The 18,799-nt window shown below is 49.6% G+C and overlaps 1 protein-coding gene across 1 annotated transcript in view; it reads right to left on the bottom strand.

The window, feature by feature from the left end:
• Positions 1–484: 484 nt before the first annotated feature.
• The window catches only part of DAAM2 (dishevelled associated activator of morphogenesis 2), a 106,883-nt gene continuing 88,568 nt past the window's right edge, over positions 485–18,799 (bottom strand). The window contains exons 17-27 of the mRNA XM_080916992.1: positions 18,003–18,146; positions 17,201–17,307; positions 15,943–16,027; positions 13,574–13,680; positions 13,299–13,387; positions 8,483–8,651; positions 7,972–8,079; positions 6,190–6,250; positions 4,714–4,845; positions 3,308–3,478; positions 485–3,002 (exon numbers count right to left, since the gene is read on the bottom strand). Coding sequence (XP_080773118.1) covers positions 2,781–3,002; positions 3,308–3,478; positions 4,714–4,845; positions 6,190–6,250; positions 7,972–8,079; positions 8,483–8,651; positions 13,299–13,387; positions 13,574–13,680; positions 15,943–16,027; positions 17,201–17,307; positions 18,003–18,146 — 1,395 coding nt within the window. The 3' untranslated portion in view covers positions 485–2,780. The remainder of the gene's footprint in view (positions 3,003–3,307; positions 3,479–4,713; positions 4,846–6,189; positions 6,251–7,971; positions 8,080–8,482; positions 8,652–13,298; positions 13,388–13,573; positions 13,681–15,942; positions 16,028–17,200; positions 17,308–18,002; positions 18,147–18,799) is intronic.

Here is an 18,799-nt window from a genome sequence, read left to right as displayed (position 1 = left end):
GTACTTGGAGATGAGGCTTGTAAAGTAGAGGCTCATAGTCATGCACCATGTTCCTGGCATGTAAGATTGATGGTTTCCTGGGGCCTGTCTTCAGCGGTGCCCCTGGCATGGCATTCCCTCTACACTGTATGTTGGTACAGTGATGAACAGGTTCCCGTGGCACTGAGTTCCCAACTCAAGCCACCACATAACCTCAGATGGCTTGGAGCATTCCAGAAAATGTATGCTGGCACTCCTGAAACTGGCAGGAGCTTGCTTCTGCCCACCACTGGCTCTGCCCACACCAGCACAACCCAAAACCTGAATCCATACAGAAAGAAACATTTCTAGGCAGGCTAGGGGTGGGGATGAATTTAATATTTTTTTAAGTATTACAATATATTCTTATAAAAGGTACAGGTAAAAGGACACTGTAGAGTTTTGTACATATAAACTTTGTCCTCTGCAGCAGCTGGTGAGAGCAGCCTTGGCGTGAAGGTTGGCAGATGTCCTGGGGAGGTTGTCACAGCTCCCCAGTTGGCAATAGGAATGGATGGGAAGAACCCATGTCCGCCCACCTGGAGAGTTTCGTCCTTCCAACCCCTGAACAAACTTCCATCTTGGGAGGGGAATGGCTGCTGCTGAGAAGGGATGTGTTGGCTGGACTATGAATTTTACACTGTGCACAAAACTAACTGGAACAGTTGGCCCACAGGCGGCAGGAGGGTTGGGTGGGTACTGGAGAGTAGACTTCTTCATTGGACATTGAGGACCAGCTTATGCACCTCCACTGGGCACCAGTCACTTCCTCAGTCATCCACAAGAGCCCGTGATCCAGGCACTGTTGGAATCTGGGTACAAAGACAGCACTGGAGCCACTGGGCAGCTATAGAAAACAACCAACAGAGAAGGCAGGATTCTTTGGGGTGAGAAGGCTGGGCTCTGGAGAGATGCCAGGCAGCTTTTCTGAAGAGCCAATGTGTCTCTTCAACTTCCATCTTCCTTATCTCTCCCGGTGCATGTCCTGTCTTCATGGCGGTTGGGAGGCTAGGCCCAGCCATGCCTTTTGGGCGGCAATGTAGTCCATTCCTGTACCCTGCCCCTTGCATGGCAGGCTGACATCCCAGCCAGTTTGGGAGAGGATATGAAGGTGTACAGCACCAGTCTTAATGTTCTTATAGCTTGCTTCCCGAGGGCTGGGGTGGGGAAGAGGGAGGGAAGGTTCTTTGGGTGAGAAAATGGGCTTTGAAGCTCTCCTCCAAAGCCATTCTTCTTAGAAGCCTTTTGTGCTCTCAGTCTGGCTTCCTCACACCATACTGGCCAGGCCTCCACTTGCGGAGATCCCTTTCAAACCAATACGCATGCCCAGCTTTGCCCTGTACCTCTCCTTCCCATTACTATTATGGTCTCACCCCTTGGGAATCTCCTGTAAGAAGACAGGCAGTTAGTTACAGGACCAGGAGCGAGTGGCCCACAGTCACTGGCAATGACCTTGAGCCAGGGGGTTAGAAGAGAAGAGCCAGGAGCAGGCAAAACTGATCTCAAGATGAGGGGCAAGATGGGTGCATTTGACAAACCTACACGGTGTTGATCCATTTAGAGCATGTGACTAGATACAGCAATGCTGCCTCACCAATACCGTCCAAACAGCTGAAGATGGAAGGACAGAAGATGAGTGTGGACGGGTGGGCAGGATAATCCCATGCAGTCAGGCAGAGGAACCAACCCTGGAGTGAGTATCCTACGCAAGCGCTCCCTAGCATCTGCCTGCTCTTCTCAGCCCCCTGTCTACTGTTTCCCTCAGAGTGACGGTTAAATAGAGAGAGTAGTTCTAGCCCCCAGGAACAATTCCCCAAGGCCAGCTACAGCCAAGTATATGGAGCTCCATGCGACCTTCAGGTGGAGACTCAGAGGCCACTGTGGCATAGCAGGGGTCAACAGAGGGAAATGGTAGATGGAGCACTCTCAGAGGAGAAAAGCATTTGAGATACCTTCTGGTGGGGATCTGGGGGTCGGTCTCTCTAAGATAGTGGTCAGGTTACCTTAGGGCTTGCTTCGGGGGGCCTATGCATGAGCCTGTTGGGGTGATGACAGAAGTCTTTTTAGACCCCTCCTCACCAGAGCCACACTATAAGCTGATAGTGAGCCAGAGTTCTGGACATTGGAGATGAATTTTGGGACCAGAAATTGGTAAATGGGAGGGAGGTAGCCAAGGAAGGAGCAAGGCCCCAGGACTCGGTGTAGGAAAAAGATGCAGACAGACAGATAACTCACTTGCTGGCTCTGGCCCCATTTGTCAGGAACATACTAGAGCTTATCTAGCTAGAACACATAACCCTCCTGCCATCTCAGACCCATATTTCATTCAGTCGTCTCTTCAGATAGGAGCCTGGAGTCCCTGCTGCTGGCTCTCGGGGTCCACTCCACCACACACTGTACAAAAGGTCGGGACAGGAATGTCTCCTGTGCCAGCACAAACTTTGGAGAACAATGTTGCCCAATCTGAAAGGGTCTGCCAGGGATGCCCAAGCTAGTTTTAGAGAATGATGGCCAGGAGGGTGAGGGGCACACAGGGAGATGGGCAAAGTGTGGGCAAGAATGGATAATATACAGATCAGAGAAGACCCTCTATCAGTGTGGGGAGACACCGGGTCTAGCCACACATGGCCCCCAGGACCCAGCCCAGGGCTCCCAAACCCCATTTCCCAAATCATTTAAATCATTGCTTCTTCTAGTCAACTCCTCTCCCCTAATTTCTGTCTCCAGGCTTGCTGCTATGTGGTCAGTCCCCAGTCCCCAAGTCAATAATTTAGCCTGTTTATTGCCCGCTCGCGGGTGACCTCTGGGACCTGGCTCCCAGGTCGTTTCCGGTTGCGCTTAAACTTGCTTAAGTCCTTGTCGAAAACTTCTCCAGAGCGCAAGGCTGACACTAGGTCGTCGAACTCGCCGCTCTCCTCCAGGGCACCGCCCACCAAGACCTTCCGCTGCCTCTGCCATCTTTCTTTCTCACGCTGTTCCTTCAACTGGAAGTGGAAAGGAGAACTGACTCAAGGACACAGGCAAGCTGCCTGCAGCCCTCTTGGATGCTCTCCCAGCTTGTGGCTACCCCTATCCTGGACGTGCTTCCTTGCCAGGGACCCCTCTTCCTCTTCCCAAGATGCTCCACCCTCCCCACCTTACATGGTCTCCCCACGTTCGGAGATGTTTCTTCTGGGGCTAACAGCCCCGAAAGTGCCCCCTGGCTCCTGTTTGATCTCCCAGACTCCAAGCAGCATCCTCTCCATACCCACTTCCGCTGCATCCCTTCCCCTGCGAGGCACAGGCTCACCATGGATTCCATGCGTGCCCTCCGCTCATCGTCCTCCTTCCTCCTCCTCATGGCCTCCAGGTCCTGCCGGGCCTCCAAGAAGGCCTGCAAGAAGGTGTCAAAGATGCCGAAGAATTCATCCGGCTGCATCTTGCTTTCCTGCTCTCCGAAGTGTGTCAGTGCCTTGCTGAACTGTTAAAGACACAAGTAGAGACATAATGAGCCCATGTTAGCCCACAGTTAGCTTGCAGCTGAGTGCCCAGTCCAAGCTGTGGGCTTGTAGGCTCTAAGACAGGTGTTTTGAACCCCAAGGTTTACCAATGGGAACTTTAAACGAATAGCCAAAATTCATTGTCTACCTGTCATTCCCCTCCAAACCATGAGGCCGACTGCTGGAGAAATACGTTGAGACTACTTGATAGTCTACCTTCCTGCCAGTTCTGGGTCTTTGATATTGTAAATATGGGATCAGAAGATGTTAACCAAGACTTTACTAATGTCAGGCACGGCCTGGCAGGAATGAAAGGGGCCCTCACAGGTTACCTAGTCACTGGGTGACACAGTTGATGGGTGACCTGCTTAGCCCCTCTGGGACTTCACCTGTAAAATGGGGATCGACTTTACGATACTATTGTGGGAGTTAAGCGGGGCGACAGAGGCAGCTGACTCTGTACTTGAAGCAGAAACTGCTCTAACTCTGTCTTAGCATAACTCAAAATATTGTCTAGAAAGCATATCGTTGCACATATAGTCCTGGACCAGTAGCCTGTGCACCTTCTGGGAGTTGGCTGGGAATGCTGGATGTCCAGCCTCACCCTGGATCTTCTGAATAACAGGCTACACGTTAGGAGAAACCTCTCTGATTCTCAGAGTTCACATCTATTGAAATGGACTATACTTGTTCAGCAAACCCTTAAAGTCGGCAGGCTAGGAATCCTGAAACACTGGTGGTGGTCTGGGGCAGGGCTTATCTAGTAAAGTACTTGTCATGCAAGCACGTGACCCAAGTTTGATCTGGAGTACTGCAAGTCTGGGTGTGTTGGTGTGGTCTCAACAGTGGAGCCTCAGGTCCTACTGAAAGAGCCTGTTTCAACAAACAAAGCAGTCAGCTCCAGAGGAATGACTCCTGAGGTGGGTCTCTGGCTTCCACATACACGTGTACAGGATCACACACACCAGCACACACACATCCATAAAAATAAATTTTAATATGATGCTTATGGTACCCGAGAGCCTAAGAAACGGGTCCCGATCTCTGCAGTATGAAGTTGTCATTGATCGCTTTGGGGGAGGGGGAGATGAAGATGCTCTAGGGCTTGAGGCTCTGGGTTGGTCCATGTCCACAGTAGGACCAGGCAGAGATGCCAGCTCCAGAGAGGGTATGCTGAGGAGCAGTGATGTCAGAGTGGGCATTGGGTCATCTTTACCTTATCCCTGGCCTCATTCAGCTGCTCCTCCAGCTCTGAGAAGCTGAAGCTAGACACCGTGATGAAGTCACTCATGACAGGGACAAACTTGTCATTGGGGTCCCGTGCCTGGTGTCTCTGATATTCCAGCTCCTGGGAAGGGAGAATAAAGCACAGTTTAGACAAATGGCACTCAGTGGCCACAGCATGTCTCCCGGAGCCCACAGGACATCTCACAAGCCTCTGGGAAAGATGACGCCTGGGGTTTTAATCCTAAATGTGACAAAGACTTTGAGAACTGTTGGTCTGTGCGGCTGTTTGCACTCTTCCTTCTCCCATCACTGCCATTGTGTTGCGGGCAGTGGTCCACAACCCAAGCCGTACTTTTTGTCAAAATGGAGACAACCACCCACGGCAGCACACAGAAGGTCCTAGGATTCTTCAGTTCCTGAGACTTCTCTAGTTCCCAAGTGTGAGGGACATGGAGTGTGTTGAGCATGTCCTAGAGTGCGCATCAGCTATGAAGATAAAACAGCAGCAGTGGCTGTAACAGGGCCAGAGTCTGGTGCTGGGATCCAGAGCTTGTACCCTCTCAATGGCCCCGTATTGAGATCCTAAGGTGAGGCAAGGACGTTGGATCACACAGGGGCATGAAAACTGAGATGAAAATGTTGTCATCTACAAAGTACACAACCAAGGTAGGAAAATATCATCATAAAAATGCATAATATCTTAAGTGTGTGGTTTTGTATCAGCACTCTGCATAGCTAGGTCTCCTGCGATACATGGCTTGGACATTCCTATCAAGTGACCCGGCCACAAGGCTTTTGTGAATGGGGTTAATGGCCCTATACAAGAGTCCCAGGGAAGCCTGTCCTTTGTAGTGAGTGAGGACACAGTGGGAAGGTGCTACCCATGAGGACCAGGCCTTCACTAGACATTGGTTCTGCCAGCACTGTGGTCTTGAATGACTTACCCTGCAAAATTATAAGAGGGAACATGTTTTTTGTCCAAACAGTCTATTGTATGAACATTGGTATGTTTTAGCCACTTCAAAGGACTAAGATAACAAAGTCCTCATCAATGTGCAAGCCTCTACTAGTTCATGCATGAAGGGAAAGGATGTTAGGTAGGATATCTCAGGGGAATACAGTTCCCCATTGCCACACTGCTGGACACCTTCTGTAGTCAGCCAAGCCTCCCCAATCACTATGGTCAAACATGAGCATGTGACACTCTTAGGGTTAAGTCCAACAAGTGGACATCTCCCTGCCCAGTTACACAGAGACGGTGTCAGACAGTTAGCCTCTTTCTGAGGTGAATAGCTTTTCCTGAAGGCTTTCTCCACTGCTGTTGTCTCCCCTTCCATCCATTCAGGAGCCGTGTGTGTGTGTGTGTGTGTGTGTGTGTGTGTGTGTGTGTGTGTGTGTGTATTGGGTTGGGGGTGAGCACTGGACCCAGTGATGGAGTAACATTGGCTTTTCCTTGGACACTTACCACCTCCACCGCTCGGAGGCCCCTCCTGAGAGTGCCCACCTCCTTCTCCAGCTCTGCCAGGCTGTGGGAGACAGGAGAGGAGAAACCCATTAGCTCTGGGTGCGAGGGGCCAAGGATAGTTAGGAGAAAGGGAAGCTTGAAGCACCATGGCCTTGTGTCTCAGGCCCACTCAGGTCCCTGACACATAGCTCTGGCATGTCACTGTCCTGTGTGCCTGCTAGCAATTCTGTACAGTGTCACTAGAAAGCTCCACTACATAGGTCCTTCCAGGTGCTGAGTCTTACAAAGTTGGTGTGTGTGTGTGTGTGTGTGTGTGTGAGAGAGAGAGAGAGAGAGAGAGAGAGAGAGAGAGAGAGAGAGAGAGAGAGAGAGAGAGAGAGAGAGAGAGAGAGAGAGAGAGAGAGAGAGAGAACAAGTGTGCAGAAGTCGGCAGACACTGGGGTCAATTCCTAGGAGCTGTCTAGGTTTTGGTGTTATATGTGGGTATTTTTTGTTTGTTTGTTTTGTTTTTGGCTTGGGTTCTAGGTATGACACTCAGACCCTCGTGTTACCTGTGGAACTACCCCCAAGCCCTATCTAAAGCTTCCTCACACTGGCGTCTGGCTTCGGTTTCTTTCTTCTTGTTACTATTAGGCAATGTCAACTGTCATTTACCAGCCTGTCTCTCCTGAGTCATGTTGATGGTGTTTGGAGGTAGAGCTTTGGAGGGAGAATTTTGATACGATGAGGTCAGTTGTGAGGGTGAAGTCCCCAAGATGGGACTGTAACCTTTCATGCTCTGTCCTAGTCTGGGATGCTGCTGCCATGCTAAAGTAGGTAGCACATACTGTGGCACCATGTGCTCTTAGACTTCTAGTCCAACAGAGTCATGTGTCAAACACACTTACAATGTTTATAAGTTGCCAAGTCTCCAGTGTTTTGTTATAGTGCAGAATATCTCACATAAGGTTCCATATGTTAGCCTTAGTGTTTCTGTTTTTTCACAGACCACGGATTAAGCCTCACAGCCTTAGAAGGTGCTGTGGATGTCCAACCCACTATGGTTCAGGTACCCATTCTTCCAGCTGACTGGGCTTTTTCTTAATGTGCTCATTTTAAAATTTGTGTGTGTGTGTGTGTGTGTGTGTGTGTGTGTGTGTGTGTGTGTGTGTGTGTGTTGCCTTAGGAGGCCAGAAGAGGGGGATTAGATCTCCTGAAACTGAAATTGTTGATGGTTGTGAACCATCATGTGGGTGGTAGGGTTTGAACTTGGGCCCTCTGGAAGAGCAGCCAATGCTCTTAATCTTTGAGGCCTCCCTCCAGCACCTAGATGTGCATTTGTTTTATGCTGGGTCAGCCCCCCCCAAACCATCTTCTTGTTAGAGCTATATCTCCCACAACCCCCTCCAGGCCACTTAGCCAGTGGTGCTGCATGACTAGCCTGCTCTCTCATATCCATAATGGGATAACCAGAGATCCTGCCTTTCTGTTAGGCTTAAGTTCCATTTTCCCACAGTGCAAATGTCTCAACGAATGCTTCTGTTAGTGGCCTTCTTTCTGCACATGGTTTAGCCCCCTCCCTCCTCCAGCCTCCCCTCCCCCCACACTCTACCCCTCCCCCCTCTCTTTCCCTGGTACTTCCAGAGTTACCTGTGAAATAAGATGATCTACATCCCAGAGAGAAAACTCTGTCTGGTTCTCCTAAAGCATACCCTGAGACAGTACCCCCTCCTAGTGTCCCCTCATATGGGGAAAGCCAGGGGGTGTAGTCACTGTAAAGAAAGGGTTGGGGACACTGCTTACTTGACTTTGGCAGCTTCCGATAGGTGCAGCAGCTCTGAAGGCATGTTCAGGATATCCGGGAAGTGCTTCTCCAGGATCATGATCAGGTAATGAAGCAGAGAGATGTTCCTGTGGGTGACAGTTGTGTCATGGGCTGGGCAAGGGGTGGGGGCAAGGAAACCAGAGGGAGTGTGAAGAAAAGCAAAAGCAGTGACTGGGAGAGAGGAGGGAGCTCAGTGACCGAGAGGGCTTCCTGTTCTTCCAGAGGACCTGGGTTTGGTTCTGAGTACTCACAGATGGCAGTAACTCCAGTGCCAGTCATCCAATACCTGCTGGCCCCCGTGGACAACTGAACTCATGCACACTGCCTATGTGTGCATGTGCACACACACACACTCACACACTAACATATTTCTTTAAAATACCTAAAAATGAACAAGACAGCTAGAATGGAGAGATAGAAAAGAGTCAGAAAGGGGAAGGAGAGTCTCAGATGAGGTAACACAGGGCAAGGAAGTTCATAGGTCCCCACCTGTCAATGCTGGACTTGGTGTCCGCGATCTTGTTGAGGCTGGCTACCCGGAACCCATAGGCACCCCCACGCTGCCCCTTGTTCATGAAGTTGCCAATGGCTAGGACCACCTCCAGCATTTGCTTCAGACGCTTGCTGAGGGTCAGCTCCCGGGAGGCCAGCAGGATGGCTGGGAGAAGAGGGACAGCTTGGGATGCTGCGCAGACAAAGCCAGGGCAGCAAGGTTCCTGGCTCTCCAGGAGAATGATGGACAGAGGGGCTACCCTTTCAACTCTTGGGTAGAGACTATCCACTCTGGTCCAGACCCCTCCATTTACCCCCTCCCCACCTTCAGGACAAAGCTAGCATATCCTTAGAGCAGATCACCCCTAGAATAAAGATTAATATTCTTTTAATGAATACACACTTGAATATGGTAATTCTTATTTTCCTAGGCCTAACAGACTCTGTTCCTTCTGTGTATTTTTATTATGGGATGTTTGACACATTGTGAAATTCTGCGTTGTATGTATGCGTTAGTATGTTCATGTGGATGCACACGTGTATGCAGGTATGTGCACTTTGTATGTGGAGGTCAGAGGACAGCAGGCCCTGCACTCTGAGACGGTAGTAAGAGAACAGAACACCCTGTAGTCTCTGCCTATGCTGCACTGAAAATGCCTGAAGATGCTCAATGAGAAGAGAAAGCAAAAGCCTTTGAGAGTTGAAAGATGATGCCCCAGTGGGTGGCAGCACTTGTTATGGAAGCAAGAGGACCTGACCCCAGTGCCTATGGAAAAGGCCAGGCAACACCATTCGTAGAGCTGTCACCCAATAAGAGAGAGGGGAGCAGCCAGACAGGACAATCCTTAGTTTACTAAGCAGAGAGAGACCAGATGAAAAACTCTGGGCACAGTGACAAACTGTGTCTCAGAGAGCAAGACAGAGGAGGACACCTCGTGTCTGAGGTCCCTCTGGCCTCTGCATGCACGCACATGAGTGTGCATTGTACATACATATGTGCACATGACACAAACACACACACACACACACACACACACACACACACACACACACACACTGAACACAAATACATATCACATAAAAAGGAAAACCCCAGACAAAAAGTTTACAGGAATTTTCAAAGACAGTTTAAAAAAATAAGTAGCCATGAAGAAGATATCATAAAAATGAGAAATAAATGAGAGTTGTCCAAAAAGCCTTCAGATCACACATACGCACATTCTATGGACTAAAACCAACCCGGTTATTCCCAGTGTGTGTGTGTGTGTGTGTGTGTGTGTGTGTGTGTCTGTGTGTGTGTCTGTGTGTGTGTGTGTGTCTGTGTGTGTGTGTGTGTGTGTGTGTGTGTGTATGTGTGTACATGTGTGAGCATTCATATACAGGCTGGAGATTGACATGAGACCTTGTTTCTCAATCATCCTTCACCTTGTTTTTGAGCTCAGTTCCCTCAGTGAGCCTGCACCTTGCCCCCTTGTCCTGCCCCGGGAGCCTCAGGGATCTGCCGATGCAGGTCCACAGCACTGGGTTACAGGCACGCCACCATACCCCGCTCTCAGGATTTGGAGATGTGAGTTCTAGAGTCAGGTCCTCATGTTTATGCTGCAGGTACGTTAGTAGCCTGCTCTCTCCCCAGCTCCCTCAGCCCAGTTTTCTCAAAGCCACAAACCAGAATGAGGAAATTGCCCTATAGTGGAAGGAAACACGGTGCTGAAGACTGAAGACTGCTCACGTATCTCTAGGGAGACTTCAAAACCAGAATGCTAAGCTGTTGTACTGCCCTGTCCTCCAAGTCCCACAACTACTGTCCTCAGTTTAGCTGTAGTGGCTTGTGTCCACTGAGCGTATTGACCGTTGGTGCTCCCTCATAGAAGGAGGGAGAAGGCAGGGTCCTGGGCCTCTCGTTCACGGATCCATTCACCCCCCCCCAGACACCTGTATGTACTTTTGACCTAATTGCTACATGACCTTGACCTCTGGGGTGATGGGAAGCTGGAGTATATAAACTGGGGAAGATTAGGGGAAGGGGCTCCATTATTGTAGCCATGGGGAAGCCATCCTCCTTCTGGTGTAGCTGCTCGGCAGCCCACTACACTCCTGTAAATAACTTCTCATTGCTTCCCCAGGGGGATTTCCGGTGGCCTTTAACTTAGGATTGTCGTTGGGGCCTTAGCAGATGCTAGGGCAGACACTGCCTAGATCAACAGCCCTCACCACCTTTGGGGGAAAATTCTTAAGGAATAAACCAAAAAAAAGCAATCAGAAAACATCGTTCTATTTATAGAAAATTCAAAATAAAAAAAAAAAAAACTCATTCAGATATCAAGATATCTCTGACGAGGAGAGAGGAAAGCTTCCCCAGGAGGATGACAGTTTGTAATGTTTGGAAGGGGGATAAAAAGAAGGGCTGGAGCCAGGTGCTGGTGACTCACACCTTTAATCCGAGCACTTGGGAGGCAGAGGCAGGAGGATCTCCTGTGAGTTTAATTCCAGCTTGGGCTAAATAGTAAGTTAGAGGACTGTCAGGCTACGTAAAGAGACCCTGTATCAGGGCTCAGGGGAGGGGGCTTGGCTGAAGAAATGGCTCAACTGTTAAGTCCAAAGTTCACAACCAAAGGATCAGAAGAGATATATACAAAGCCTCGGTACACTCAATTTCTTGACCTGAGTTGATTACGTGGAAAGGAAGAGGAGAGATGAATTGCCCGGTGTGAACAGCTGTAGTTTGTATGTACCATATTTCCATAAAAAGATCATTTTCATAAAAAAAGTAAATAAAACCTACTTGCAAAAATCTTCAGCAATTTACACGGCTAGGGATAGTTTGTCTAAGGTTGATGAGCTGTTTGAAAAATCTACAAAGGGATAGCCTAAAAAAAAATTCTAAAATTGTTGGCAAAACATAACATGGTAAGAGTTGAGGAGGAATCGGAAGATGAGAGAACCGCCATTTGCAGTCCTGGCGTTTCAGACGCTCTCAAGAAGAACGCGTTCATGAATGCTTGCGTGAGGATGTTACATTTGCCGGCACAGTCGTCCAAGCTGGACTTAGTGCATCATCCACTTGTAATGAGAATTGGTAATTTTGGCGTACTCAGCAATGAATGTATTCATGGGGAGAAGAGATTCAAAGCAGAATTGGGAAATTTGTCAAACTTGGTAAACCACGCTGAAGCAACGCCCCCCCATAACCCCATCTGGGGGACAAGAGGTGGGTGTCGATGGCTCCACACCCAGCCGAGGTGGACTCAGTCTTAGCTACTTCAGGAGTACTTCTGGGAGACCGAGAAGCGCTACTCCTGGCACGGCTGTGTATGTGCTTGCCCTCAGACGCCACTCCCCAGCCCTTCAAGGACAGCAGCCATCCCTGGTGGACAGATGTCGTTTGGATCCCCCAAATATTTTGTTCTCTCCAGCACGTCTTTCTCAGTGCAGCTTGATATTAAATAGGAGCTTTGTGGAACACCCTAGCTAAGTCTTGGAGGGTAGGTGCTTGCTCCTTGGAGCCACTAACAGTCAAAGATGGAAACTTTCCAGTGCCTAAGCCACTCTGGTTCCATAATTCCAAATGGCCACCATACACCCTTACTCCACTGACTTAAGATGCATCAATAACGGAACACCTACACTCTAGCCTGAATTCCCCTAAAGTAGCTTGTAGCAGAAACAGGGTGTGATGAAAATCAGGTCTCGCCCACCATCAGGGCAAGGGGATACCACAGAGAGGATTGTTGACCTATTCTTTATTACAATCTGCAGGCACCTTGTTGCACGTATATGGACATACTGAACACTGTTCCCTTTACCTCTACAAACTCCTACTCCAGAAACCCCAAAGCAAACTTTGAGAAAGCCCTGGCTTGCTTGCTAGGCATCTCAGAGAGTGTCCAGCAGGGGGCGCTGATGTTCTGCCATGCCCCCAGTAGGGGGCACCTATGTTCTACTATGCCCCTAGCTTGACATACCTGGAGCCTCCAAGACAGTCTCTTGTTTGGTTGTTTTTGTTGTTGTTTTGTTTTGTGCTACCCCCTAAGTCTTGTCCTTACCCCGAAGTGAGCCCCCAACCAGTGTCTCCTGCTATCTGCTTTGCTAGGTGCATATATCTGCCTATCATCCTGCCCTCCAGGGTTCCCACAACTTCATGAGCCCTGCTCCTCTGCTGTCCCCATAGGCAACCCCAAGGAGATGCTCTCTGACACAGTGAGTGCCGAGGGACAAGAGGGAAGGGATCAGTTGGAAACACAGCAAGCATCTCATCTACATTGCTACAGCATTCCTTGAGAATCTCGGAGACAGCAATCCAGAGAAGGCCTGCATCACCCAGACATCTCTAGGAACCACCTTGTGCAACTGGCTGCCTTCCGATGAGCTCACATTTAAGAAAACATCCCAGGAGCGTTTGTGAAGCCAGTGCTTCTTAAATAGGAAAGAGTGGAAGACTCTGGGCACCACCCCCATCAGGAGCCAGTGTCGAGGCAGAAGCAAGCATCATGGGATTGGCACATAAGCCAACATAAACAAGAACATTTCTCTATGACAATTATAGTTCCAAGTTGGTGATGCATTCCTGTAGTCCCATCGCTTGGAAGGTGGAGGCAGAAAGATTAGGAGTTCAAGGACAGCCTCAGCTACATAGTCAACGGAAGCTAGCCTAGGCCACATGAAACCCCTGATGCAGAATGTAAATGCCATAGTTTTAAATGTTATGCTTGACTTGGGCATCTCTCTGGGGTCAGGGTTTTCTCTCTGCCCTATTAGTCAGTCCCTAGACATGTCCCCTCTCCAAGTGTGTGCCGCACGCAGGCCCCAGCCCTACCTTCAACTTTGGGTTTGGCCTCAGCCAGCCGTTCCTGGAACTTCTTCTTGAAAAAGAGGGCCTGTAACCGCTGCTGGTAATGGTCGATCCTGTGGAAAGGATGGGCAAAGTCACAGGTGCACCCACAGCTCCACGGTAGCCCCAGCTTCCTCTTGGGTCATTCTCCTCCCCTTTTGTTGGCCAGAGCTGCTACCTGAACCCCACTTTTCCCGCTATACCTGGCAAAGGTGGGCCCCGAATCTCCTCCTTACTGCCATGCCCAGTGCCCATCTGACCTGCTCATCTCATAGAGGAAGCGATCTGCACGCGCCATCCGCTCAATCTCATGCTTGTGTTCTTCCAGGAGGTCAATGTCGCTCTTCTCAGGGATGAATTTGAGGAGCTGCAAAGAGCAGGCACGAGTCAGATGGGAAGCTGATGAGCAGTCCATAGAATGCAAGGTGTAAAGAAGGTCACGTGCTGCCTCTGCTCAGTATGAGGAGGGTCTGCTGAGGCAGGAGGATTCAAGGCCAGCTTGGGCTACATATCTGGTCATTTTTGAGGATAGCCTGGGTTATATATCAAGTTGAAGGCCAGCCTTGTCTATATACCAACTTCAAGGCAAGCTTGGGTTACCTAACAAGTGAAGCCAACCTGCTCTACCCATCAGTTCTGAGGTCAGCTGGCTCTGTAGTGAGCCTGGGTGCTTTACCTGAGTATGCATCACGTTTGTGCAGTGCCTGCAGAGAACAGATCCCCTGCAACCAGAATTTCCGAGGTTTGAGAGCCTCCAAGTGGATGCTGGGAACTAAACCCTGGTCATCAATAAGAGCAGCCAACGCTCTTAACCCGAGTCATCTCTCCAGTCTTCCTGCTGAGGTTGGAAAGTATCCCTCTAGAGTGAGTTCACACATGGAAACCTCCCAATTCACACGTTAATGTCATCTATTGGGAGAGCCTTTGGCGGTAATTTGGGTTGGGTGAGGTCACAAGAGGTTGACCCTAGTAATGGCATTAGTGGCCCAGAAAGAGAAAGAGAAATTCAAGTTATAGCATCTGCTCTGTCTCAAGCCATGATGCCCTCGTACAGACTGCCTTTGGTACAGTCTGAGACCTCACAAGGGGCCAAGCAGATCCAGCACAATGTCCTCAGACTTCCCAGCCCACAGAGCCATGAGTCAAGTCAATTCTTTATTAATAGATTAACTGGTCTCAGGTATTTTGTCATAGCCATGGAAAATTAGCCACACCACTGTTGAATTTGAATCTTTCACTCGACATAGCCTCTAAGATTCATGCATGTTGTTTACCGCTGGTTTATTTACTGCTTAGTAGTATTTCCCGAAAGGAATGTAAACAGTCAGTTGATCCACTTTCCTATTAATGATCAGTTGGGTTGCTCACCCTCTGGGAGGTTTAATAAATCAAGCTGCTATAATTTTGTCTCTGTGTGTCATCTAACATTTATCATGGCCTCTCTTCAGTAAGTGCCTAAGTGTGAGATCCCCGGGTAACAGGGCAGACACATGCTTGGTCTTAATATGCATGCCCAATAATTCTGTAAAGTGAGACGGATGGTCATTCCAGTTCTGCTGACCGTTCGCCAACATGTGCCTGTTGGGCTTTAATTTTAGCTAACGGGTGGGAGTGTGACACTTCTCTGCTGTGCTTTGCTCTTTCTCTGGGGACAACTGACATTTGGACCTCTCAGATGCTCACAGGCTGCCAGACACCATCTTCCATGAAGTGACGATTCGAGTACTCAGTTCTGTTTCCAAACTGCTTCTTTTTGTCAGTTTCTCAATGATTTGTCGCTTCCTCTCCACAGACACACACCACTCGTTACTGTAGCATCCCATACCACAAACAACACACCATTTGTTATATGAATTCTTAGAAAATATTATCTACACTTTTTTTTGCTATCACCCGAGGGAAAAAAAATAACATATTCTCTGATTGACGCTGGCTCCTTTTCTTCGTTTTTTTAATACTTTAAATTTATTTTAATTTATATGTATGGTGTTTTGTCAGTGTGTATGCCTGTATCACATGTGTGCCTGCTGCCCACAGGGGTAGGAAGAGGGGGTCTGATCCTCTGAAACTGGCATTATGAGTGATTGTGAACCAGCACATGGGTACCAAGAAATGAACCTGGGTTCTGTGCATGTGTCCACCAACCCTCTAATAGCCTATCTTTTGAAGCAGAATCTCATGAGGCCTAGGCTGGCCTCAAGCCCCAGTTGTGAGACTGTGTACCACCACACTCAGCCTCTGTGGTCCTGAGGATAGACCCAGGACTTCGTGGATGCTTGACAACTGTGCACGTCATTCTAATAAAGTCCCAATAAAGTCCTAATAAAGTTCTAATAAAGCAGCATTCATGTTGGCAGCTTGCCAGGTCTTTCTTAAAGGGACGCCATCGATGGACTGACGTGAAGATTGGATGAGGAAATGACCATTGCCACCCGACTTTTCCTTGAGACCATGCTGGAACCACAGAGCTCTCTGGCAATCTGTTCTATAGGAAAGACCAGTCCAGGGGAGTTTCTAGAAACCTCCTCAGTGCCTTTCAAACCTCAGGGCTTCAGCCTTTCTGGGATGGGACAGGAAGCGGCATGGCTGTCCCCAGGTTGGCCTCCTCCCCTCCCCTGAGGGTCCTCACCTGCTCCAGCATGTCCTTAGCGAGGTCTTCTTGTTCATCCATCCTCAAGATGGCCTGTCGTATCTCCTCATTAGAAAGCTTCAACCTACAACACATCCACCTTGAGGAGTCCAGCCTGACCCTTAGGATATCCCCTGGGGCTTCTTACCATACAGAATGGCTCCATCTTCTCCTCTCCATCCCTGGGTTTGAACCTGCTCTCCCCTTTCCTCTACAAAGCCTTCCCAGGCCAATTTCATAATAGAGTCTAATTTTAATAAAGAAGAAATAAGATTCCTTCCATATACCCAAAAATGAGCGTTTTAGTTCTCATCGAAGCTTGAGTCCCATTGCTTTGCTAGAGTGTCCTCAGGGCTGATGAGACACGTGAGATTAAGACAGACAGGCAGGCAGAGGCATTCTGTCCGGTCTCCTTTTCCTCCTCCACCCCTCCCTCCTGCTTCATGTCTTCAGAATCTCCATGGGAAGACAGAGCAGGGGCAGCAGCACTCTCTCCATCTCTGAAACTGCCCAGTTCCCATTCGACTTCCACCAGCCTTCCAGGAGCTGCCCCCGCATCCCCCCCACATAGTCCTTCCCCACCCCTCCAGGTACACACCCACTGAGGACTCTAGGGAACCAGCCAACCTCCTTCCCAGCCCCCCTCAATGGAAGAAACTCGGGCCAGGGAACTAGTGGGAGGGCAGAGGGGGCAGATGTCCCAGAGGAGGCTGTAGGCTGCACTAAGAATAGAGCTTGGGGCGGTGCCCCTGACCCTGCCTGGGGGAGGCCCCCACACAGAAGCCATGCTGTTAACACAGATACTGCTTGTTTGTTCCTAAGCCCAGGGAAATGCTTGCAGGCTGAGATCATGCTGCTCCCAGGCCTAAGCAGGGTGAGCCCTCCATGGGCTTAGGGCAGCTCCATTGGCAGATGCTTACTAGAGCCTAGTGAACTGGGAAGTTTCCTTCCTGAAGAGCCGCTGCTTAACATGAGCTTGCAGGGTAGAGGTATAGATCAGCATCCATCCCTCGCTCTCCTCCAGGAGAAGTCAGAGAGGCAAGGCCAGCATCACCACCCCACCCCCGTTCCTCCACCACCTTTCCCCAGGCCTGTGACTCAGTGTCTACATTGTTTTTCATTAACCCAGGGCCTTGTGTACACTAGGCAGCCAAGCAAGCACTCCATCACCCAGTTATCCACATCTTAGCCTCTCCACTCCCCATTTTGAACTTTTATTGGTGGGGGGTGTCTTTCCCTGCTACAGGTGAGTACGTACTTGGAGAGAAGAATGATACAGTTCTGGGCCCTCCGGCCATCAATGACTGACAGCTCTTTAACCTTGCGGGAGGTTAGGTAGATGTCCTCCGTGGAGCCTAGTTCTTTCTGCAAATGATGAGTTACAGGGGGGAGAACTGAGGTAGATGCCCCCAATCTTCATGCCCACCTCCCAGACCCACCCTTCTTTCAATGTGGGGATGCCCCTAACCCAGGGGACATAAAGAAAGAGAAAGAGAAGATGTGAGAGGTAGGGTGTTTAACCACCAACTCTTAAGAGAGGATCTAGGACCATCCTGGGCTAGAAAAGAAGGAGGGTCGTAAAGGGTCTTCCTTCTTAAAGCTCAGCCTCTCTTGGAAATCCGGGAAAGGAGCTTTCCAAATAGAAGCCATAATTAAACTTAGTGGCTTCGGGCAATATGGTCTACTTTATTAGACACCTATATCCACCCAGAGCCTCCCCCATAAAGCCATAGTTTTTAACTCCTATAGACCTCCAGCCTATCTCAATGTGGCAGGACTAGAAGGTTTTACAATGTCATATGGATAAACAGAGGTCAAATCCATAATAAATTCACTTCTGGGATACCAATAAGCAGAAATCAAAGATCCCAAACCTCCTTTTGTTGCACACACCCCTCCCCCGCCCGGTCAGAAGCCTTTCTAGCTATGACTCTAGGGACTTTTCCAGAGCACATGTTCCAAGGCACACAACTCCACGGCCTGCCAGGCACGCCATTGTGGATTCTCCCCTCTGGAGTTGTGCAGTGCCCAACATGTGTAGCCACACTGGCAAGCCTTGCCTTGGCACCTGTAGGTGATACCATAGACCTAGGAGCCTTCTCGGTTCTGTGGGCATTCGCCTCCTCGGCTGGCAGAGGTCTGCTTGCAGTCCCTCCGTCTCTCACATTTCCTCTCTCTCTCTGGGGACCCTCCTGCATGCAACCCTACATGGATGAGTGATAAAGTCTGGAGACAGTGCAGGCAAGCCTTCTCTCATGGACCCAGTTCTGGGCTACAGCCCAGGACAATGGGTAAGAGATCGAACGATCAGAGCCCCAAGAGTGACTCACCTGCTGAGAATCATATTAGTTATCAGCTCCTAGGCAGGCAGCAGCCACAGCCATCAGAGAATTAAACATGCACAATGTTAGTCAATAGGCTGGGGACTCAAGAACATCAAGACAAATGCGGGCATCCTTAGTATCTGTCTGTCCTCGGTGTCCCCAGGAACAGGAGATGGGAGCCCAGAAAGGGCTGTGGACAGCAGCTCAAGGCAAACATGCACCCACAGAGCCCAAAGAAACAAACACTAGGCAGTCCACCACTTGGGGACCAGGGAGGCACCCAGTTAGGCCAAGTAGCTGCCAAATATGAGAGCTAGGACCCTGATCTTTGGCCAGTTGTTCTTTGTTTGCCTCGGCTGAGAACCTGCTGAGGGCATGGAAGGTGTTCCTCTACCCAGGTGAACTCTGTATCAGTCCATGAACTTGAATCAGAAGCCTGCGATAGTCCCTGTCTTTGGGTCAGGAAAAGCAGATGACCTTGAATTTATTCCTCTTCTTGCCTATCTGATGTCTAAGAGGACTGGAGTGCACAG

The sequence above is a fragment of the Micromys minutus genome, assembly GCF_963924665.1.
Source record: "Micromys minutus genome assembly, chromosome: 5".
NCBI lineage: Eukaryota > Metazoa > Chordata > Mammalia > Rodentia > Muridae > Micromys > Micromys minutus.
Note: the sequence above shows the minus strand (reverse complement) of the source record. Positions and strands in the feature narration are given on the sequence as shown.